The sequence below is a fragment of the Eleutherodactylus coqui genome, chromosome 5 (genome assembly GCF_035609145.1).
Source record: "Eleutherodactylus coqui strain aEleCoq1 chromosome 5, aEleCoq1.hap1, whole genome shotgun sequence".
In the NCBI taxonomy this organism is placed as follows: Eukaryota; Metazoa; Chordata; class Amphibia; order Anura; family Eleutherodactylidae; genus Eleutherodactylus; species Eleutherodactylus coqui.
The window spans coordinates 69192966-69217132 of record NC_089841.1 but is presented as its reverse complement, the minus strand read 5'-3'; the positions used below and the strand labels follow the sequence as shown (position 1 = coordinate 69217132).

The following is a 24167-nucleotide window of genomic DNA, read 5'->3' as shown; positions in this document are numbered from 1 at the left end:
GAAATTCTTTGGTTCTTTCCAGGGATTCTATCTGAATCCTGTTTTCAGGAATTTAGAAGAAAGCCAGAGACAAAACCTCTGGACATGATGTGAGCCCAGGATTAGAAACACAAGTTAATATTCGTGTAGATATGATAGCTTTTACTGGATAACAAAATAAAAGGAATGATGTTACTATCATCAGCTGGTTTGGCAAACTTTCCAGCAAGGTAAACAATTGTTGCTCCTCAGTCCAAGTGCTGAAACTAGCAGATTGTCATTTATCGTATCTAAAATTCCTAAAACGATTACCTCGGCCAATCAAATCTCCCTTCAGAGCATCCAATGCATTATGTAGGAGTACTAAGTTGCTGAAACAAGTTTTTAATTCTATTTTCAGGATGAAGGGTGTACTGTACAGACAGATCTTCTACAGCTAGATTGGGATGTGTTATTAGTGCTAAACCCAGTCATCACTTAGGGAATTGTATTGATCTTGAATTACTTTATGGACAAAAGCTATGTTCTTTGGTGAACCACAAATCCAAGTCATACCTTTAACATCAACCATTGCATCCTCACTATTTGGCTGTGGCAGTAGCTCAGTGCTAGCAAACCCGTAACTAGCTTTTGGTGGAAAGGGACATTGCCTTATATAGTCTCTGCCACCAGGTCCAGCTAAGTAACACTACAAACCTATGCCTATGTATTCGTATGCTGTTGTGAAGCAATCAACATGAAACGCCTCACCAATAAGGGCATCTGAGGCTGGACCTCCTCAGCACCATATTGGTTGGGCATAGCCATTGCACCAGAGAACCTCAAAGGCATTACAAATGATCAGTAATCAAGCACAGGATGTCAGCACAGAACAGTATTGTCTTACTCTCTTGACCTGCAGGGAATTGCCATGCGACCAGAGGTCCTGCAGCAGTACAGATCCTGGCAAATATACAATCATGAAACAGGATAGTTTAATAATAATAATCTTTATTTGTATAGCGCCAACTTATTCCGCAGCGTTTTCAGGCATCGGATAAATGCAAAACAATACAACAATTACAATGTGAGGTACATTTGGTTTGAAACAAATGGGTCGGCGGTGGTACATGAGGTGCAAGGAAGTGAGGGGGGTGGGTAGGAGCGAGGCATGGGGAACACAGGCAGTAGGGAATTTCATGTGGAAATCAGTTATTAGAAGGCAAACGGGGAAGAGGCGGTAAGGAGGTGCTAGGGTAGAGGTCGTATGCGATAGGCAGGGTGTAAGGTGTGGGGAGCCATAGGGAGGGGCGGGGGACTAGGTCAGGGGATTCAGTATGCTTCCCTGAAGAGGTGCATTTTTAAGGCACGTCTGAAATTTCATCGGAAATTATCCGGATGCCTTGGGGTAGAGTGTTCAAGAGGATGGGTGCTGCTCTGGTGAAGTTCGTATTACAGGGGTGTTTAGTCTGAGTGTGTTAGCTGATCGGAGTGAGCGGGGTGGGTGGTGTACTGACAGGAGGGAGGCGATGTATGGTGGCGCGGCGCCATGTAGAGCTTTGTGAGTGAGGTAGAGGAATTTAAATTTAGTTCTGCAGTGGATGAGCAGCCAATGCAGTGACTGGCATAGTACAGAGGCGTCTGAGTAACGGCTGGATAGAAAAATGAGCCTAACTGCCGCATTTAGTATAGATTGGAGTTGAGCAAGTCTAGAGTGGGGGAGGCCGATGAGTAGCGAGTTGCAGTGGTCAAGCCTGGAGTGGATGAGGGCGACCACGAGTGTCTTTAGCGTGTCTGTGGTGAGGAACGGCCGTATTTTAGCAATATTTCTGAGGTGCATGTGGCATGTTTGGGCCAGAGATTGGATATGGGGGATAAAGGAGAGGTCAGAGTCCAGTGTGACCCCAAGGCAGCGGGCATGCCGTTGGGAGGTTGTTTTATTCAAATGGTGGCTTTTATACCAATTACAACTTTTATAATGAAGAAAGCCTGGAAACAATCAGTATGCCAACAAATATCCCTACAACAACCTGTCACAGATGTCCTCAACTTTACAGACTGAACTTTTGTTCACAGAAGGCATGAGATGTTCAAGGAGCTGTTTTGAAATGTTTTCCCTTATTAATGTGGTTTCTGAAAGAGACTGTCGTTTTTCAAAACTAACTTTCATATACTTTAATGGAGAGTGACTACAAAGAGGATCTCTCACTCGGGAGGACCGGTCCTGCCTTGTATTACATGGACAACTCAATGATGTGAACATATACTGTATAATGCTTAGTTCCCATAAGGTGGCGCTGTAGCAAAAGTGAACACCAACTGCCAGGTTTCCACTTAGATTTCAGTTAATTGTTAATTGTCACAGGAGCAGGAGACTTTGTGATTAGCTTGTTGTCATAGGTTCCTTCAAACTTGTAAAGATTGCCCAAAGCAGGCTACTTTAATTTTAATGGTTTTATTGACAGGACATGCCAAAACACATGACATTCCTCCTATATTTCCGCATTTGAATATGTCCATACATGAAGACTGTGCCTTGCTTCTTCTGTTGTACGCAACTAATTGATTTCTTGTTTCCCTATTCTGTAGGATCTTTGATCACCGAGTCTGTTGCCATGTTGAACTTTTATCCCAGTTTCCCAGCTGGACAGGAACAGACAAACTGTGGGGAATTTATCTTTGTGGTGGACCGGTCTGGGAGTATGGAGTGTCCAATGAACTCAGAGCCAAATGCGCCACTACGTTTTCAAAGTGCGAAGGTCGGTGAGCTGATTCCAGGGGACCACTGGGAGAGATCATCTACTTAGTAGCCATTTTGAATGGTTTATCATATAATCCACGCACCTTATTTACTAGAGGGGACATACAGTGTTCTATTCCTTTAATCTATCAAGTCACTCAGTTTTCTCTCTGTTTCTTATGCAGGAGACCCTGGTCCTTCTATTGAAGAGTTTGCCTCTCGGTTGTTACTTTAATATCTTTGGCTTTGGTTCAGATTTTGAATCTATCTTCATGTAAGTTTAATATGAATGCTTTTAGTATCACATTTGTGCATGTATACATTTTTGTAAACTTTTGGGGAAATGTTAAATTGTGCTTTTTATCACTTTTATACAGTAACACTGATCTTGGTAGCTTTTCATCATGCAAATTCTCCTTTTGATGCTCCACCCATAAATTCTTGAGCCATAAGACAATCTAGTGCTTCAAATTTTGCTCTGTTATTTCATTATTTATCAGTTTATTACTTCGCTTATTTTTGTTCTTCAGGGAGAGTAAGGAGTATACACAACAATCCATGGAAGAAGCTGTTAAAAAGGTCAATGAGATGGAAGCAGACTTGGGAGGAACGGAAATCTTGCAACCCTTAAAGAAAATCTATAAAACTGCTGGGATGCCAGACTACCCGAGACAGGTTAGCCACTCAAACAATCTGAGAACCTGTTTGGGTTTTATATGTGAGTGCTGGAACTGCTGTATTACACTTTGTCTACTCAATAACCAGGTATCTGTATAGGTTACATTTAATATGTACAGCTGTACAGGGACCCAACAGACAAGACAGTCCACCAGTATCTTCAAAAATGTATAATAGTGTGTCCTAGTGTCTGTTATATTACATTATAATATTAGGGTCTACAAACCTTCCCATTGATCTCAATCTACAATTGAGATCTTTACTAGAGATGAGCGAACGTACTCGTTTAGGGCAATTACTTGATCGAGCATCGCTTTTTTCGAGTAACTGCCTAATCGGGCAAAAAGATTCGGGGGGCGCCGGGGGTGAGCGGTGGGGTTGCGCGGGGGAGTGGGGGGAGGGGGAAGAGAGAGCGAGCTCCCCCCTGTTCCCCATTGCTAACCCCTGCTCCACCTCCCACCCTCACCCCCACCCTCCCCCCGGCGCCCCCCCCTGAATCTTTTCGCCCGAGTAGGCAGTTACTCGAAAAAAGCGATGCTCGATCGAGTAATTGCCCTAAACGAGCACGTTCGCTCATCTCTAATCTTTACGTATAGAGTAAAACCATCTTTCTGTATATATGACATCTGATGGAGCATGTAATTATTTCTCTCTGTTAGATTGTTTGTATGAAATTTAGGGCTTAGAGGGGTCTCATAGCAGCCCTATTTTGGCTCCATACAAAATGAAGCCATAATACAGCTGTGTGCCTAACCTCTTAGATTGTGGGTCTTTAGACCCTTCCTGATATCCCTGCAACCTCTTAGATGCTGTGGTCAAAGCTGACCATGGAATGCAAGTGGCTATACAGAGGAGGGGACAAGGTGTTATGGGATGACACAATATATTACAATACAAATGGATTGCTGAGTATTGTACAAGCCATCAAGAGATCACATGTTCAAACTCCTTTTGTATATGTAATGAAAAGTTTATTTAAAAAAAAACCCTACTTTTTTTTTTTTTTTACATAAAAAAGTATGAATAATCCTCCACCCAAATCAAAATAATACAAAGGCTATGTTCACATTACATGAATGGAACCTTACTTGGATGGGGAAAAGGGATTTCTCACTTGTTTTTTCCCTCCGTTTTTTAATTTAGCATTACAAGGGAAAGTCAGTATACAATAGGGAAGAATTTCTAATTTTATTGGGGTAATTTAAAAAAAAAGAATTGAACAACATACAGATTAATTTTGCCATTCTATGATAACTTTTCACTATTTTTTTATTTATGATGTTTTAAGGTTTTTCTTTTCACGGATGGAGAGGTTGGAAACACAAAAGAAGTGGTCAATGAAGTCCAGAAAAATTCTGATAACCACCGGTAATACTAACGACCCTCTCATGTTACTGTTTCAATCTGCATGCCTTTTCTCCCAAATGCAGTGACTGCCAACCTTTTTTGAAACATTAAAGGAATTGTCCGAGTTATAACATCTCAGTACAATCCCTTCCCCACTGAGTAACATAACTAATAATGATATACTCACCTCTCGCCGCTCCCACTGTGTCCTGCACCAGTGCACAATCCCACCATCTGGTCTGTTTACACCTGCAGTCTTCTCCCATTCATGGGACATCACAGGGGCTTCAATAATTAACACAGCTCAGCAATCAATCGGGATACAGGAGAGGTGAGTATATCACTATCTGTTACTCAGTGAGAAAGCGGTTTTACCGAGATGTTAAAACTCAAACAACTCCTTTAATTAACCCTGGAATCTTTTTTTTTTTCTTTTCCTCCCAACTCATTGGACCAATAGCCTTAATCCCACCTCAAAGAAGACTTGTAAAATAACAACCAGCATTATAGTTTCACAAATATTTTGCTTTGACTGACCCACCATCAAGTATCTTTGTATAGGCAGAAATCCTACATTTCTTAAGACAAAGATGACCGCTCATGTGGATGCTGTCTTCCGACAAACACCTGACCAGGTCCACACTATTATTTATCTTGCTGTTTCTTTGCTGTAATCACTATATAGCTCCTGGTGTTCAACCCGCTACCTGGTGGTGGATAGGTTGATTAAACAGCTGATTCTAGAGGTGTACATTATATAACTATAATAGCCCATGCATCTTTCTCTAGTGAAACAATACATGACAAATCAATGGATAATGTAGTGCATCATCCACGAAGGCCCAATGATTTTATACAGTTTCCTTATTATTTCATCCCTAGTTGATTGCCTGTAACCAAATATTTCTGGTCCTTCAATGGTGAATAGAAGAAAATATTTCAAGAGGCCAGTTACCTGGCATCTAAAACCACAAGAAATTGGGCAAAATACCGAACAATAAGCTAACATTACTCTTGGTTGATCATGGTTTTGAGGTCAGAGTGGAGCACAAACACTAAAATAGCTGAAAAGTGATTGATAAATTCATGATCACCATCATATACTTTGCATTACATTTTACAATAACATACATAAAGCTCCGGGGTAAATACCTTTTTGTACAGGTTAATTATGATATTCTTGATTTCATATTCTTGATTTCTGTGTAGATGCTTCACATTTGGCATTGGTGAAGGAGCCTCCACATCCCTCATCAAGGGCATGGCCAGAGCAGGAGGTGGAATATTTGAGTTCATCACTGGCAAAGACAGAATGCAGACCAAGGTGAGTGGCGGTCTTCTCTGTTGGATGCTTTCCTCCTTGACTTTCTGGTATTGTTGTCATTAGCATGTACACTGTGTCAGATCCCAATGAGGATTGTATCTGGTACAAAAGGCATCTATTCAGTATTTATTCACATATGCCCTTTCACTGATAAACATCCCAATAATAAGATATGGTTGTATAGATAAACCCAGCTAATGGAGCGGTAATGACATCTTGGATATGGAAATCCAATTGTTTTAAGAAATAAATTACAAAACTTTTTTAATCTACTCGGTTCTTCAGGCTCTGAAATGTTCCAAAAAAGGATTGCATCTGATACAACAGGCATCTTTTCACTATTTGTCCTTTTTACTGATTAACCTGTTAAGAACCAGGGTGTTTTGGGATTTTTTTTCTTCAGCTACCAAAATTATTTTAGCTACATATTTTTTTCTGTGATACATAGGGCTATTTTTTTTCTTTTTTTGCTGAATTTTTTTCCCGTGTTTTTTAGTTTATTTGGCATAAAAAGCTAAAAAAATGTTTTTTTTTTATTTAGTTTATTTTTTAAATTAGTAAATTTAAGCTAAAATAAAGAATTGGAATGAGTTCCTCATTTTCTTTTGGATGTTTTTGATATATAATTTGTATAGTTTTGGATTACAGGCCGCATGTGGCAACGGTTTTGGTTAGAGTCGGTGGTGGGTCATTTTCTTTTTTTATGTATTTTTCTTTTATTCTGTAAATTTTTTTACTCATTTTTGTAATTATTCTTTTTACCATCTATATTCCCCATGACGTCATATAAGATCTTTGGAAGTCGTTCACATTGTTTTTTTTTTGTATTTTTTACTTTTCCACTGTAGCTGGAGCATACATAAGAGCCCAAGTTACAGGGAAAAACATTCCCCTGTAGTGACCATAATCACTAACAGAGCTTATCTGGGTCTGTTAGGACCCTGCAGCTCTTCTGTGACAGAAGGCACCCAGCGCTCACGCAATACTTCCACTTTCACTCTTTAGTACATAGCGCTCATTGAGCGTGATGTAGCTTTGAAAGAAGAAGATAGAAGCGGTTAAGAACTGCTTCCCCCTTCTCCTCTGGGTCCTTGGCTGTGTCTGACAGCTGAAGACCCAACCTCCTCCTGATTGCAGGTGCAGAGGCTTTAATCCCACACCATATTTATGCTGGGATTAAAGCTTAGGACCAAGCACTGTATATTTACCGCACTTGGTCCTTAAGAGGTTAACATCCCAATAATATAAAGTATGGTCGTACAGATTAACCCAACTAACAAAGCAATATTTTGTATATGGAAGTCCAATTCTTTTAAGAAATAAATTACAAAACTTTTTTTCTTCTACTAGGTTCTTCGGGCTCTGAAATGTTCCTTACAGCCCACTGTGAAGAATGTCTCACTGACTTGGTCCCTTCCTTCTGGCATGGAAGCCATTCTCCTGTCTAAAGTCCCTACTGCCATCTTCCAGGGTCAAAAGGCCATTATCTATGCCCAACTGAAAGGAAAGGTAAGTATTATCAATTCCAAGAGCCCAAACCCCAAACACTCCACTCATAAAACCTCACCATTATCTTAACTTGCTTATCCCTAAGCCTTTTCTTCACCCCTTATATCTGTTGGGTCTATAAATAGTGTTCACAGCCACTTGTCCACTTGACTATGTTCATGTTTTATTGCATAACACCATTGGCAAGTCATTAAAGCTTACCTTTCCATTTCCTAGGTGGAGACTGAAGCGGAGGGGGAGGTTTGCCTGCAGTACAATTTTAAGGATGAACCTTTTAAAAACACCATTTGTTTCCCTCTTAAAGTTGAAAAAGTTGAAAGGTAATTTATTTCTATGGGGCAGTTCACAAGGAATCGCAAGAAACCTAGAGAGTAATGGGGCAACATAAAGAATTAAATCCAGCAGTGCATTTTGGGGGAAAATAACGTGAACATTAACAACCTGACTTACAGATTTAACATCCCCGCTATGTGTTCGGCTAGGGGTGTTAAGGGTGTCCGTAATACAGCTTTCACCTCTTCACCAGTTTGATCATACAGTGCCTCCATCCGAACCTTCTGCAGGCTTGTGACCATGGTGCGGTTAGACTCCTCCACCTGTGATTAATTTGGGAAAACTCCTAAAACTTATCTGAACTTTTTAGTAGAAAATGATTGTGGTCAATCAAAGCAAACTGCGACTTTATGGTTTCCCCTCTTCTTGGTAAATGTACTAACAGATGAAAACAGTTTGGCAAGTTTTGTAACATTCACCATGTGCATGAGGTAAACTGCAAGCTCATATAAACCCCCAGATAACCTGGACCCTATGCAGCGGGGCTTATCAGCTTCATGCAATTAGTTATAAAGGGATGTGGAGGATCCCTGGCTTTAAGGTTGGTTTAACCCATACATTTATACAAAATCTTTTATTCAGGTCATCCACGTTGTCTGTGGACAGGTGGATGCGTCTGTCAGTTGTCTCAGCCCCAGCTGCGCTGAACACCCTTTCTGATAGCACATGGGCAGCATGGCAGGCAAGCACCTCAGAAGCATGTTGTGCAAGCTCTGGCCACTTGTTTTTTTTTAAATCTTATCCACAAGCTGCAGAAATAATCCACACAAACCCTGTGCGGTAATTGTCAGGTGGTGTGTTATTCCTTCCTGCAGCATGTCAATTTTATCGCAGTTTCTGATGCAGAATTGTCTTCTCAATGAGGGGATGAATTCCGCACAGAAATATGCATTAAAATCCGCTTTCAAACCACCAAATGGAATGGGTTTTAAGGCAGGCTTTCCAATCCTGATCTGCAATGGAATGCTTGCTGCAGATATTGTGTTGCAAATCAGCCCTTGTGCTGCAAATCAGCCCCATGTGGACCCAGCCTCCAGGCCTCCCCTATCTTCTCCTTGTCTCCACTCCCTACTCCTCCTCCTTGACATGTCACAAACCAGCAGATCTCAGCAGCAGGTGTTCATACTCCGCACAAGATAAGCCTGAAAGTCTGTTCATTCATCTGAATGTAAATCTTCCTGCAACAGCACATGGATTTCCGAAAGCCCCATTCAGATGAATCAGCCAGTTGCAGTAATTTCTATAATAAATCTGTCATGTTTGAATATAACAAAAGAGTGAATTGTTGACTGATACAATTAATAACTTTTTGTTGTCCTGCCTCTTGATAGTAAGCCTGGTTTCTTCCTGGAAGAATTATATATAATGTCCATGCTGACAACAAACCAAGACACAGATTTACCCAACTTCTAATTCCCTTTCTTCCCCCAGACCCACCATCCATAGGCTGGCAGCCAAGTCTCTGATCTCAGAGCTGGAAAGTGGAACGGACTCAAAGTCTGAGGAGGTGAAGAAGAAAATCCTGGAGACCAGTCTGCAGTCTAGAGTCATCTCCTCGCTCACTGCCTTTGTAGCTGTTAATAAGGACACCAAGACTCCAGTGGAAGGTCCTCCAGTCCAAAGAGACATCCCCGCTCCAGGTACTGATCTCTTTACTGTCTGATTTACACCAGGATTTGTAGTAATGATGCCATGTAAAAATATTAATTATAACATACAGTAAATCCTCATAGAATATGATGGCATGGTGCATGGTACATTTTCAACTGTAATATGTCATATGTGCAAACATACTGTACAAATTTTTCATAAAACATATATTTCTATTTGTTTACTTTATTCTCGAAGGACATTTGAAAAACTTGTTTTAGTTTTCTTTTAACCATTTCGGAGACGTACAAATTTAACATTAATTATTAAAATTTTGAGGAACATTTTGTTTACCTACAAGAAGCCAAGATTGCAAAGGCTCATAAGTATTAGGGTTAGAGATGAGCAAGCACCAAAATGCTCGGGTGCTCGTTACTCGGGACGAAATTTTCGCGATGCTCGAGGGTTCGTTTCTAGTAACGAACCCCATTGAAGTCAATGGGCGACCCGAGCATTTTTGTATTTCGCCGATGCTCGCTAAGGTTTTCATGTGTGAAAATCTGGGCAATTCAAGAAAGTGATGGGAACGACACAGCAACGGATAGGGCAGGCGAGGGGCTACATGTTGGGCTGCATCTCAAGTTCCCAGGTCCCACTATTAAGCCACAATACCGGCAAGAGTGGCCCCCCCCCCTCCCAACAACTTTTACTTCTGAAAAGCCCTCATTAGCATGGCATACCTTAGCTAAGCACCACACTACCTCCAACAAAGCACAATCACTGCCTGCATGACACTCCGCTGCCACTTCTCCTGGGTAACATGCTGCCCAACCCCCCCCCCGCACGATAGTGTCCACAGCGTACACCAAATTGTCCCTGCCCAGCCTTCAGCTGCCCTCATGCCACGCCACCCTCATGTCTATTTATAAGTGCGTCTGCCATGAGGAGGAACTGCAGGCACACACTGCAGAGGGTTGGCACGGCTAGGCAGCGACCCTCTTTAAAAGGGGCGGGGCGATAGCCCACAATGCTGTACAGAAGCAATGAGAAATATAATCCTGTGCCACCGCCATCAGGAGCTGCACACGTGGGCATAGCAATGGGGAACTTATGTGCCACACACTATTCATTCTGTCAAGGTGTCTGCATGCCCCAGTCAGACCGGGCTTTTTAATTCATAGACACAGGCAGGTACAACTCCCTATTGTGAAGTCCCTGTGGACCGACAGCATGGGTGGCTCCCTGGAACCCACCGGCGGTACATAAAAATATCCCATTGCATTGCCCAACACAGCTGAGGTAGTAATGTCGTGCTTAATACAGGTGGGCTTCGGCCCACACTGCATGCCCCAGTCAGACTGGGGTTCTTTAGAAGTGGAAACAGATGCATTTATAATTCCCTGTGGACTCACAGCATGGGTGGGTGCCAGGAAGCCACCGGCGGTACATAAAAATATCCCATTGCATTGCCCAACACAGCTGAGGTAGTAATGTCGTGCTTAATACAGGTGGGCTTCGGCCCACACTGCATGCCCCAGTCAGACTGGGGTTCTTTAGAAGTGGAAACAGATGCATTTATAATTCCCTGTGGACCCACAGCATGGGTGGGTGCCAGGAAGCCACCAGCGGTACATAAAAATATCCCATTGCATTGCCCAACACAGCTGAGGTAGTAATGTCGTGCTTAATACAGGTGGGCTTTGGCCCACACTGCATGCCCCAGTCTGACTGGGGTTCTTTACAAGTGGACAGATGTAGGTTAAACTCCGTGTGCACCTACAGCATGGGTGGCTCCCTGGAACCCATCGGCGGTACATAAATGTATCCCATTCCAGTGCCCTACTCAGCAGAGCTAACGTCAGATACAATACAGGTGGGCTTCGACCCACAGTGCATGCCCAGTCAGACTGGTAATATGTACCTTAACAGTAACCGCGTTGGTGGTAATGTGGTGGTGACTGCGGACCTAGTAGCGCGGTTTTATTTTGTTGGTTTTCGGAATGTGGCCAGGATTAAGTGGGCCGTGGCGGGGGATGTTTTTGAGGCACTACGTGTCCTCTCCACGTGTCCGTGGTTATATGCACCTTAACAGTAACCGCGTTGGTGGTAATGTGGTGGTGACTGCGGACCTAGTAGCGCGGTTTTATTTTGTTGGTTTTTGGAATGTGGCCAGGATTAAGTGGGCCGTGGCGGGGGATGTTTTTGAGGCACTACGTGTCCTCTCCACGTGTCCGTGGTTATATGCACCTTAACAGTAACAGAGTTGGTGGGAAATGGCCTCGCCGCCATCATGTCTTTGGGAAGCCTCTGTTTCCACACCCCAGAGACATACCATTAGCAGCGGTATAGGCAGAGCCCATAATTAGTAACATTTCAGCGGTAGCATTAGGGACAGGCCCCACTAACATATCACTAGCAGCATTATAGGGGGAGCACAGTATTAGTTCCATTTCAGTAGTAGTAGCAGTCCAGACAGGCCCCAATAACAATTCCGAAGCAGCAGTATAGTGGGAGCGCAGTCTTAGTTCCATTTCAGTAATAGTAGCAGTCCAGACAGGCCCCAGTAACAATTCCGAAGCAGCAGTATAGTGGGAGCGCAGTCTTAGTTCCATTTCAGTAGTAGTAGCAGTCAAGGCAGGCCCCAGTAACAATTCCGAAGCAGCAGTATAGTGGGAGCGCAGTCTTAGTTCCATTTCAGTAATAGTAGCAGTCCAGACAGGCCCCAGTAACAATTCCGAAGCAGCAGTATAGTGGGAGCGCAGTCTTAGTTCCATTTCAGTAATAGTAGCACTCAAGACAGGCCCCAGTAACAATTCCGAAGCAGCAGTATAGTGGGAGCGCAGTCTTAGTTCCATTTCAGTAATAGTAGCACTCAAGACAGGCCCCAGTAACAATTCCGAAGCAGCAGTATAGTGGGAGCGCAGTCTTAGTTCCATTTCAGTAATAGTAGCACTCAAGACAGGCCCCAGTAACAATTCCGAAGCAGCAGTATAGTGGGAGCGCAGTCTTAGTTCCATTTCAGTAATAGTAGCAGTCCAGACAGGCCCCAGTAACAATTCCGAAGCAGCAGTATAGTGGGAGCGCAGTCTTAGTTCCATTTCAGTAATAGTAGCACTCAAGACAGGCCCCAGTAACAATTCCGAAGCAGCAGTATAGTGGGAGCGCAGTCTTAGTTCCATTTCAGTAATAGTAGCAGTCCAGACAGGCCCCAGTAACAATTCCGAAGCAGCAGTATAGTGGGAGCGCAGTCTTAGTTCCATTTCAGTAGTAGTAGCAGTCAAGGCAGGCCACAGTAACATTCCCATTGCAGCAGTTTAGGGAGATAACAGTCTCTTTCACATTTCAGTAGCTGCAGTATAGACAAGGCCCCAGTTACATTTATGTAGCTAAAGTGTAGGCCAACCCCACACACCTTTCTGTACCATGAGTGCAGGCGAAGAACATAGAAATTACTATGATTACACTGTAGGTGAGGGCCCAAAAAAATTGGTGTACCAACAGTAGTAATGTACCTCAGAAAAAATTGGCCATGCCCAACCAAGATGGCAGGTGAAACCCATTAATCGCTTTGGTTAATGTGGCTTAAGTGGTAACTAGGCCTGGAGGCAGCCCAGTTTAACGAAAAATTGGTTCAAGTTAAAGTTTCAACGCTTTTAGGAGCATTGAAACGTATAAAAATTGTTTAGAAAAATTATATGAGTGAGCCTTGTGGCCCTAAGAAAAATTGCCCGTTCTGCGTGATTACGTGAGGTTTCAGGAGGAGGAGCAGGAGGAGGAGGAGGAATATTAGACACATTGATGAAGCAGAAATGTCCCCGTTTTGGATGGTGAGAGAGAACGATGCTTCCATCCGCGGGTGCAGCCTACGTATTGCTTAGGTATCGCTGCTGTCCGCTGGTGGAGAAGAGAAGTCTGGGGAAATCCAGGCTTTGTTCATCTTGATGAGTGTTAGCCTGTCGGTACTGTCAGTTGACAGGCGGGTACGCTTATGTGTGATGATTCCCCCAGCCGCACTAAACACCCTCTCTGACAAGACGCTAGCCGCAGGACAAGCAAGCACCTCCAGGGCATACAGCGCAAGTTCAGGCCACGTGTCCAGCTTCGACACCCAGTAGTTGTAGGGGGCAGAGGCGTCACGGAGGACGGTCGTGCGATCGGCTACGTACTCCCTCACCATCCTTTTACAGTGCTCCCGCCGACTCAGCCTTGACTGGGGAGCGGTGACACAGTCTTGGTGGGGAGCCATAAAGCTGTCCAGGCCCTTAAAGACTGTTGCACTGCCTGTGCTGTACATGCTGCTCGATCTCCGCACCTCCCCTGCTACCTGGCCCTCGGAACTGCGCCTTCTGCCACTAGCGCTGTCGGATGGGAATTTTACCATCAGCTTGTCCGCCAGGGTCCTGTGGTATAGCAACACTCTCGAACCCCTTTCCTCTTCGGGAATGAGAGTGGAAAGGTTCTCCTTATACCGTGGGTCGAGCAGTGTGTACACCCAGTAATCCGTAGTGGCCAGAATGCGTGCAACGCGAGGGTCACGAGAAAGGCATCCTAACATGAAGTCAGCCATGTGTGCCAGGGTACCTGTACGCAACACATGGCTGTCTTCACTAGGAAGATCACTTTCAGGATCCTCCTCCTCCTCCTCCTCCTCCTCCTCAGGCCATACACGCTGAAAGGATGACAGGCAAGCAGCATGGGTACCGTCAGCAGTGGGCCAAGCTGTCTCTTCCCCCTCCTCCTCATCCTCCTCATGCTCCTCCTCCTCAACGCGCTGAGATATAGACAGGAGTGTGCTCTGACTATCCAGCAACATACTGTCTTCCCCCGCCTCCGTTTCCGAGCGCAAAGCATCTGCCTTTATGCTTTGCAGGGAACTTCTCAAGAGGCATAGCAGAGGAATGGTGACGCTAATGATTGCAGCATCGCCGCTCACCACCTGGGTAGACTGCTCAAAGTTTCCAAGGACCTGGCAGATGTCTGCCAACCAGGCCCACTCTTCTGAAAATAATTGAGGAGGCTGACTCCCACTGCGCCGCCCATGTTGGAGTTGGTATTCCACTATAGCTCTACGCTGCTCATAGAGCCTGGCCAACATGTGGAGCGTAGACTTCCACCGTGTGGGCACGTCGCACAGCAGTCGGTGCACTGGCAGATTAAAGCGATGTTGCAGGGTGCGCAGGGTGGCAGCGTCCGTGTGGGACTTGCGGAAATGTGTGCAGAGCCGGCGCACCTTTACGAGCAGGTCTGACAAGCGTGGGTAGCTTTTCAGAAAGCGCTGAACCACAAAATTAAAGACGTGGGCCAGGCATGGCACGTGCGTGAGGCTGCCGAGCTGCAGAGCCGCCACCAGGTTACGGCCGTTGTCACACACGACCATGCCCAGTTGGAGGCTAAGCGGCGCAAGCCAGCGGTCGGTCTGCTCTGTCAGACCCTGCAGCAGTTCGTGGGCCGTGTGCCTCTTATCTCCTAAGCTGAGTAGTTTCAGCACGGCCTGCTGACGCTTGCCCACCGCTGTGCTGCCACGCCGCGCGACACCGACTGCTGGCGACGTGCTGCTGCTGCTGACACATCTTGATTGCGAGACAGAGGTTGCGGAGGAGGAGGAGGGTGCTTTAGTGGAGGAAGCATACACCGCCGCAGATACCACCACCGAGCTGGGGCCCGCAATTCTGGGGGTGGGTAGGACGTGAGCGGTCCCAGGCTCTGACTCTGTCCCAGCCTTCACTAAATTCACCCAATGTGCCGTCAGGGAGATGTAGTGGCCCTGCCCGCCTGTGCTTGTCCACGTGTCCGTTGTTAAGTGGACCTTGGCAGTAACCGCGTTGGTGAGGGCGCGTACAATGTTGCGGGAGACGTGGTCGTGCAGGGCTGGGACGGCACATCGGGAAAAGTAGTGGCGACTGGGAACTGAGTAGCGCGGGGCCGCCGCCGCCATCATACTTTTGAAGGTCTCCGTTTCCACAAGCCTATACGGCAGCATCTCAAGGCTGATAAATTTGGCTATGTGGACGGTTAACGCTTGAGCGTGCGGGTGCGTGGCGGCGTACTTGCGCTTGCGCTCCAACACTTGCGCTAGTGACGGCTGGACGGTGCGCTGAGAGACATTGGTGGATGGGGCCGAGGACAGCGGAGGTGAGGGTGTGGGTGCAGGCCAGGAGACGGTAGTGCCTGTGTCCTGAGAGGGGGGTTGGATCTCAGTGGCAGGTTGGGGCACAGGGGGAGAGGCAGCGGTGCAAACCGGAGGCGGTGAACGGCCTTCGTCCCACCTTGTGGGGTGCTTGGCCATCATATGTCTGCGCATGCTGGTGGTGGTGAGGCTGTTGGTGGTGGCTCCCCGGCTGATCTTGGCGCGACAAAGGTTGCACACCACTGTTCGTCGGTCGTCAGGCGTCTCTGTGAAAAACTGCCAGACCTTAGAGCACCTTGGCCTCTGCAGGGTGGCATGGCGCGAGGGTGCGCTTTGGGAAACAGTTGGTGGATTATTCGGTCTGGCCCTGCCTCTACCCCTGGCCACCGCACTGCCTCTTGCAACCTGCCCTGCTGCTGCCCTTGCCTCCCCCTCTGAAGACCTGTCCTGAGTAGGCGTTGCAAACCAGGTGGGGTCAGTCACCTCATCGTCCTGCTGCTCTTCCTCAGAATCCTCTGTGCGCTCCTCCCTCGGACTTACTGCCCTTACTACTACCTCACCGATAGACAACTGTGTCTCATCGTCATCGTCCTCCTCACCCACTGAAAGGTCTTGAGACAGTTTCCGGAAGTCCCCAGCCTCATCCCCCGGACCCCGGGAACTTTCCAATGGTTGGGCATCAGTGACGATAAACTCCTCTGGTGGGAGAGGAACCACTGCTGCCCAACCTGAGCAGGGGCCCGAGAACAGTTCCTGGGAGTCTGCCCGCTCCTGAGCATGTGTCATTGTAGTGGAGTGAGGAGGCTGGGAGGAAGGAGGAGCAGCAGACAGAGGATTCGGATTTGCAGCAGTGGACGGCGCAGAACTGTGGGTGGACGATAGGTTGCTCGAAGCACTTTCTGCCATCCACGACAGGACCTGCTCACACTGCTCATTTTCTAATAAAGGTCTCCCGCGTGGACCCATTAATTGTGCGATGAATGTGGGGATGCCAGAAACGTGCCTCTCTCCTAATCGCGCAGCAGTCGGCTGCGATACACCTGGATCAGGAGTTCGGCCTGTGCCCACACCCTCACTTGGCTCTCCGCGTCCTCGGCCGCGTCCATGTCCTCTAGGCCTACCCCTACCCCTCAGCATGCTGTATTACCAGTGATTTGATTTCCCAGGCAGGAAATAAATTGGAGCAAGCCTGCAGGCCAAATACAATTTTTTCCCTTTTTTTTAAAGGAAAGGCCCACTGCGTATATTCACTAAATAATAAATGTGTTGTGGCCCTGCAATGTGTCACAGAACTGCAGTGTTGCAGAGTTATTAACTACAGCAGAGCGGTGATTTCCCCGGCAGGAAATAAATTGGCGCAAGCCTGCTGTTAAACTTAGCTGGCTGCGTATGATTTTTTTTACGTTCTCCACCCAGCACACACGTACAGCGAACGCTGAGGACTGTCAGAGGTCGGCCAAATACAATTTTTTCCCTTTTTTTCAAAGGAAAGGCCCACTGCTGCGTATATTCACTCAATAACAAATGTGTTGTGGCCCTGCAATGTGTCACAGAACTGCGGTGTTGCAGAGTTATTAACTACAGCAGAGCGGTGATTTCCCCGGCAGGAAATAAATTGGCGCAAGCCTGCAGGCCAAATACAATTTTTTCCCTTTTTTTTAAAGGAAAGGCCCACTGCGTATATTCACTCAATAATAAATGTGTTGTGGCCCTGCAATGTGTCACAGAACTGCAGTGTTGCAGAGTTATTAACTACAGCAGAGCGGTGATTTCCCCGGCAGGAAATAAATTGGCGCAAGCCTGCTGTTAAACTTAGCTGGCTGCGTATGATTTTTTTTACGTTCTCCACCCAGCACACACGTACAGCGAACGCTGAGGACTGTCAGAGGCAGGCCAAATTCAATTTTTTTCCCTTTTTTTTAAAGGAAAGGCCCACTGCGTATATTCACTCAATAATAAATGTGTTGTGGCCCTGCAATGTGTCACAGAACTGCAGCGTTGCAGAGTTATTAACTACAGCAGAGCGGTGATTTCCCCGGCAGGAAATAAATTGGCGCAAGCCTGCTGTTAAACTTAGCTTGCTGCGTATGATTTTTTTTACGTTCTCCACCCAGCACACACGTACAGCGAACGCTGAGGACTGTCAGAGGCAGGCCAAATTCAATTTTTTCCCTTTTTTTTAAAGGAAAGGCCCACTGCGTATATTCACTCAATAATAAATGTGTTGTGGCCCTGCAATGTGTCACAGAACTGCAGTGTTGCAGAGTTATTAACTACAGCAGAGCGGTGATTTCCCCGGCAGGAAATAAATTGGCGCAAGCCTGCTGTTAAACTTAGCTGGCTGCGTATGATTTTTTTTACGTTCTCCACCCAGCACACACGTACAGCGAACGCTGAGGACTGTCAGTGGCAGGCCAAATTCAATTTTTTTCCCTTTTTTTTAAAGGAAAGGCCCACTGCGTATAGTCACTCAATAATAAATGTCTTCTGGCCCTGCCTACACAATTCTGTCCCTGTAGTATTAATGCAGGGTGCAATGCTCTGCACGGCCGATTTTGAAAAAAAAAAGTGCAACACTGCTAACTGCAGCCTGCACAGTACTGCACACGGTTAGATGTGGCCCTAAGAAGGACCGTTGGGGTTCTTGAAGCCTACACTAACTCCTAACGCTCTCCCTATAGCAGCTCCGGCACCAGCAGCACTGTCCCTCAGCTATCTCACAAGGCATCTGTGGCGAGCCGCGGGAGGGGGCGACTTTTATACTCGGGTGACACCTGATCTCCCCAGCCACTCACAGCAGGGGGTGGTATAGGGCTGGAACATCACGTTGTAATGCCTTCCCTGTCTTTCAATTGGCCAGAAAAGCGCGCTAACGTCTCAGAGAGGAAACTGAAAGTAACCGGAACATCGCGTGGTACTCGTTACGAGTAACGAGCATCCCGAACACGCTAATATTCGCCCGAGCATCAAGCTCGGACGAGTACGTTCGCTCATCTCTAATTAGGGTGCATTTACATGAACGTATATCGGCTCAGTTTTCATGCCGAGCCGATATACGTCGTCCTCATCTGCAGGGGGGGAAGGCTGGAAGAGCCAGGAGCAGGAACTGAGCTCCCGCCTCCTCTCTGCCTCCTCTCCACCCCCTCTCCGCCCCTCTGCACTATTTGCAATGGGGAGAGGCGGGGCGGGGCGGGGCTAAGTTTAGTGAATTAGCCTCGCCCCGTCCCACCACTCCCCATTGCAAATAGTGCAGAGGGGCGGAGAGGGGGCGCAGAGGAGGCAGAGAGGAGCTCAGTTCCTGCTCCTGGCTCTTCCAGCCTCCACCACCCCACCCCCCCTGCAGATGAGGATGACTTATATCGGCTCAGCGTGAAAACCGAGCCGACATATGTTCGTGTGAATCCACCCTCAGAATGATATATACCCCCACAAATGAACCCATTTTCAAAAATACACTCCTTAATGTATTCACTGAGGGCTGTCATGAGTAAAAGTGAGGATTTGCACCCAAAATGGATACCCCTGTCTCTCCTGTGTTCAGAAATATACTCATTGTGGTCCTAATCTTATCTCTCTATGCACAACGGGGCCCAAACCGAAAGGAGCAGCCGGTGGCTTCCAGAACAGAAATTTTGCTTGAGGACGTTTCAGGGCCTATTGCACACTTGTAGTGCCCTTGAGCGGCCAAAATGATAGAGAACCCCTAAAATTACCCTATTTTGAAAATTAGACGCTTGACGAATTCATCTACGGGTGTACTGCATATTTTGACCCCACAATTTTTGAATTAATCTAAGCAAAGCAGAAGAAAAAAAAAATGTGATTTTCATTTTTTTGGCAATTGTGTCATTTTAAAAACTGTTTTTTTTTGTACAGCACACATATGAATGAAGACTTGCACCCCAAAATGGATATCCCTATTTCTCCTGTGTTCAGAAACATACTCATTGTATCCCTAATCCGCTGACTGGACACATGGCTTGGCCTATAATGGACGCAGCACCCTATTAGGCATTACCTAAATCTTAGATGAAAATATTAATAATAAACAGTAGTACTTACGGAGGCCTAGTTGGAATGGGCACAAGAGGCAATAAAACCCAGGATCCCTCCTCCTCCCATGCTTGCTGCAAACTCAACAATTTTTTCGGGGGTATTTTTTGACCTCAGTGGCAGGGATCGGATGTAACAAGTAGCGCTCTGTGAACCTTCACACCTCCCTAGACTGCTGAGGTGCGGCGGTCTCACACAGAAGGCGTTCAACAAGCTACTCCTGGAACGGCAGGGGACTTTTTGTAAATTACGTAGGCATTACAGGTAGCGATCTGAATAAGATAGATCACTACCTTTTTATACCACTTTACGATCACTGCTTCAGGCTCTTGGCTACTTTTTGGTAGCTGGGAGCAAGGAGCTGTCATGCTCCCTGAAACCGCAGCTTTATTCTACAGGGCCGAACTGTTTTCACAGCCCTGTAGAATAAAGCCCAGACACTTAGGACTTATCAGTCTTTTCATAATAGGAGCAGCCATGGCAGTGCTTACTGTATATATTAGAAATGAACAAAATTGATATTCAAAATCCGCACTGCAGTTTAGTTTTGCTATGGATTTTGTTTAGATTTCTTTTCTGCAGCATGTGGATGAGATTTGTTTAACCCTTAGCTGCCCAGAAACATTTGAGTGATAGCTGGCCTCCCGCTGCAACAGTGGGGATCCATAAGACACTGTTCCCCATTGTTAACACCTTACATATTGCACTCAATATTGATCACGGCATGTAAAGGGTTCACACAGAGGGAGGGTGCTCCTTCTGTGATGTCATCAGCCCTCTGCCATGTAATTGCTGAGGACAGAGGGGTGTGGCCATGGCAGCCAGTCACCAGTCAATGGCGTCCAGATTTGTCATGGCCTCTGATAGCTATTGTAAGCAATAGTGCATCGCAGTAAAGAAGTACTGCAATGCATTATCAGAGAGGTCATAGGATTACAGGTTTGAGTTCCGTACAGGGACATAAAAAAATTAAAGGAAAAAAACTGAAAAAAGTCACTTGTTTTACTCACGCTTTCCTCTTTGTTTAACAAAATATATATAAAAACTAGAGATGAGCGAATGTACTCGTTTAGGGCGATTTCGCAATCGAGCATCGATTTTTTCGAGTAACTGACTACTCGGGCGAAAAGATTCGGTATATATTTTCCAAAAAGAGGGTTGCTTTATGCAAACTAGAAAAACCTACATACATATAATATAGGTATCATTGTAATCCTACCAACCCCGTAGAAAAAATGCATCCTATCATTTATGCTGCTTGATTAGCGCTGTAAAAAAATGTCAGAAATCTTTTTTTTTTATCCTGCTCTGAAAAAAAATTAATAAGTTATGCTATAAGTATACGTACCCCAAAAATGGTGGCAATTAAAACTACAGCTTGTTATACAAAAAGCAAGCCTTCATTTGGTCATGTCAACGGAAAAATAAAAATGTTATAGCTTTTGAAATGTGAAGATAAAAATCCCCCAAAAATCGTTGCATACTTATGGCCACAATAGGCTGTAACTAAGGGGTTAATCTCACCCATTTCCCTGCTACGGTACTATAAATGCTGCAGATCTTCCATGTGGAATTTCCTCATGGAAAATCTGCAGCTGACCCATGTTAACATAGTAGGCTGAAAAACGAATTGTGGCCATCCAGTTCAGCCTCTTATCCTGCAATGGTGATCAGAGAAAGACAAAAAAACCCTCATGCGGTAGAAGACAATTTTTCTCATTTTAGGGGAAGAAAATTTCTTCATGACTCCAATCTGGCAATCAGAAAAATCCCCGAATTACCGACCTCTCTACAGTAATCAGTAACTATAACATGTAATATTGTAACGCTCAAGAAAAGCATCCAGGCCCCCTATAGTGAGTTCACCATCACCACATCCTCAGGCAGATAGTGTTAGGTATAGGGTTACCGCTGGGGACGCTGGCAGCCGGCGGTCGCGCTCTGCTCCTCCTGGCACCGCGGGTGTCAGGGCAGCTCTGGTCGAGGTTCCTCCATGTTGGTGGTTGCCCACTCCCGGCGGCGGCGCGTGCCCCTCTGTGCTCGGGGATGCACTCACTCTTGCCAGCTGCATGGCTCTCTGTATAGTACACAGCCCATGAAGAGCCAGTCTTATCATCTCTCCTATAGGCGTGTCACCTTTCCCCGCCCTTTCTGGGCGGGGACTTTCACATATAAGGCTGCTGAGTGCTAGCAGAGGTTGACAGGGTTTAGTTAGACTTAGCTCTGCTAGCACCCGCATATACTGTTCTCATCTGTTCTGTGCTTTGACCCATTTATGCCTTTGACTCTGTTCCTGTCTTGCTCCTTTTGTACTGCGCATGTGCCTCCCTGGTTTGACTCTGTTTTCCCTGACTACTCTCTGTGTTACCCTCTGTTGTTTTGCTCTTGGTAGGTTTTGACCCGGCTTGTTTGACCATTTGTCTTCTGTCCCTCACTCTTGGGATCCCTGTCATTAGGTCAGAGCAGGGACTGCCACCCAATTGTTGCCCTGGGGCTTAGCCCAGGGGGACAAATGGATAAGGATACGGGAGTGGACTGATTGTTGGGACCCCCTTCTGGTCGGCTGCTCCCTACCAGCCGTAACAGAAACACTGGCCCAAACGATTTTGGGTTTTTCTCTCAGACCTGCCCTGTTGAGTCCAGATATGGAGGCTGTATCCGCTCTGGCAAACCAGGTGCAAGCCCTAACTGGTTTGGTGCAGGATCTGTCAGCTCGACTTCAGCAGCAGGAACAAACCGCTACCAGAGCTCCACCGGCTGCCCTTGTGGTTCCGGGAGCATGTTGTGAGCATAAGGCCACCATGCCAGACTTCTTTTCAGATGACCGCAGAGCCTTCTTTTCTTTCCGGGAGGGTTGCAAGTTATACTTTAGTTTGCGACCCCACTCGTCTGGGTCTGAACACCAGAGAATGGGCTTGATTATCTCACGGTTGAGGGGTGATCCTCAAAATTGGGCGTTTTCGTTGCCTCTCGACTCACCACCCTGTCAGTCCGTCAAAGTTTTTTTTTCGGCCCCTGGTCAAATATATGATGAACCAGATAGGGCAGGGTATCCTGTCAGTAAGCTGTTAAAGCTTCGCCAGGATAGATGCTCAACGGAAGAATATTGTTCACAGTTCCGTCAGTTTTGCGTTGAGTCCTGGTGGAATGACAGTGCTTTAAAGGATTTGTTTCTGACTGGGTTGTCTGAGGCGGTACAAGATTTGTTGTTGTCACATCCAGAACCGGAGACGTTAGATCAAGCTATGACCTGGTCAGTTAGGGCGGACCGACGACTTAGAGCCAGACGCAACCCTCAGCACAGAGTACCTGCTGCTCCTCCAGGGAACCAGGCCCAGGCCTCACCTACCAAAGACGCAGAACCTATGGAACTAGGCTCCATGTCCCCACAGGAGCGTAAGGAGTATCGGCTCAAGCATCGGTTATACCTCTACTGTGGAGATCCAGGTCACCGGCTCGCCACCTGCCACAAGAGACAGCTGCAGGAAAACTCCTAAGTGATGACCGGAGTGATCACCTAGGAGCTCAGGTACTTCCGGTACATGGTTTCGGTTCCGGTTCATTCAGTTAGTGAGGAGGTTGTGTTACCTAAATATATTGAGGGTTTTGAGGACGTGTTTTCTAAACAACTGTCTGAAGCGTTACCCCCAACGGAAGTGGGATTGAAAGATAGACCGAACGGGAGGCTATGAAGGAATACATCACTTCAGATGTCGCCTGCGGGGGCAGGTTTGTTTTTCGTGGAAAAAAAGGATGGTGGTCTCCGGCCATGTGTTGATTATAGGGCCCTGAATAAGATTACTATCAAGAACCAATGCTCTCTACTCTTGATCCCGGATCTCCTAAATCAGATTGTGGGGGCCAAGAGGTTCTCCAAACTCGACCTCAAGGGAGCCTATAATCTGATTTGCGTCAGAGAGGGAGACGAGTGGAAGACTGCTTTTAATACACCGCTAGGACATTTCGAATGTTTAGTCATGCCGTTCGGGTTATGTAATGCTCCGACAGTTTTTCAGGGCTTTATGAACACCATTCTTCATGATTTGTTGGGCAGGTTCATAGTCATATATCTCGACGACATTTTGGTCTTTTCTCCTGATTGGGAGTCCCATGTCGAGTGTTTTTGTACTGCCTTGTTGCGTCTCCAGGAACATCACTTGTTTGCTAAGCTGGAGAAATGTCTGTTTGGGGGTACAGGAGATCTCGTTTTTAGGTTATGTCATTTCTCCTTCAGCCATACGTATGGATTCGGACAAGGTTATGGCCATTACTGAATAGGTGCAGCCCACCAATTTAAAGGCTTGCAATGCTTTTTGGGCTTTGCTAATTTTTATCGAAAATTTATCAAGAATTTTTCGATAGTGGCCAAACCCTTGACCGACCTTACGAAGAAGGGAGCAGAGATTGACTCCTGGTCTCCGGAGGCAGTAGAAGCTTTCGTACTTCTCAAGAGGGCCTTCTCTACAGTGCCGATTCTGGTTCAGCCTAATCTGAACCACCCATTCACC

At 46.2% G+C, this 24167-nt stretch overlaps 1 protein-coding gene across 2 annotated transcripts in view; it reads left to right on the top strand.

Annotated features, from left to right (window-relative positions):
• Positions 1–24167, top strand: part of LOC136627520 (von Willebrand factor A domain-containing protein 5A-like) — a 217266-nt gene that overhangs the window by 141265 nt on the left and 51834 nt on the right. For both annotated transcript variants that reach the window (XM_066602699.1, XM_066602698.1), the window contains exons 9-16: positions 2548–2717; positions 2884–2972; positions 3229–3373; positions 4665–4744; positions 5933–6047; positions 7398–7556; positions 7773–7876; positions 9321–9529. In XM_066602699.1, coding sequence (XP_066458796.1) covers positions 2548–2717; positions 2884–2972; positions 3229–3373; positions 4665–4744; positions 5933–6047; positions 7398–7556; positions 7773–7876; positions 9321–9529 — 1071 coding nt within the window. The remainder of the gene's footprint in view (positions 1–2547; positions 2718–2883; positions 2973–3228; positions 3374–4664; positions 4745–5932; positions 6048–7397; positions 7557–7772; positions 7877–9320; positions 9530–24167) is intronic.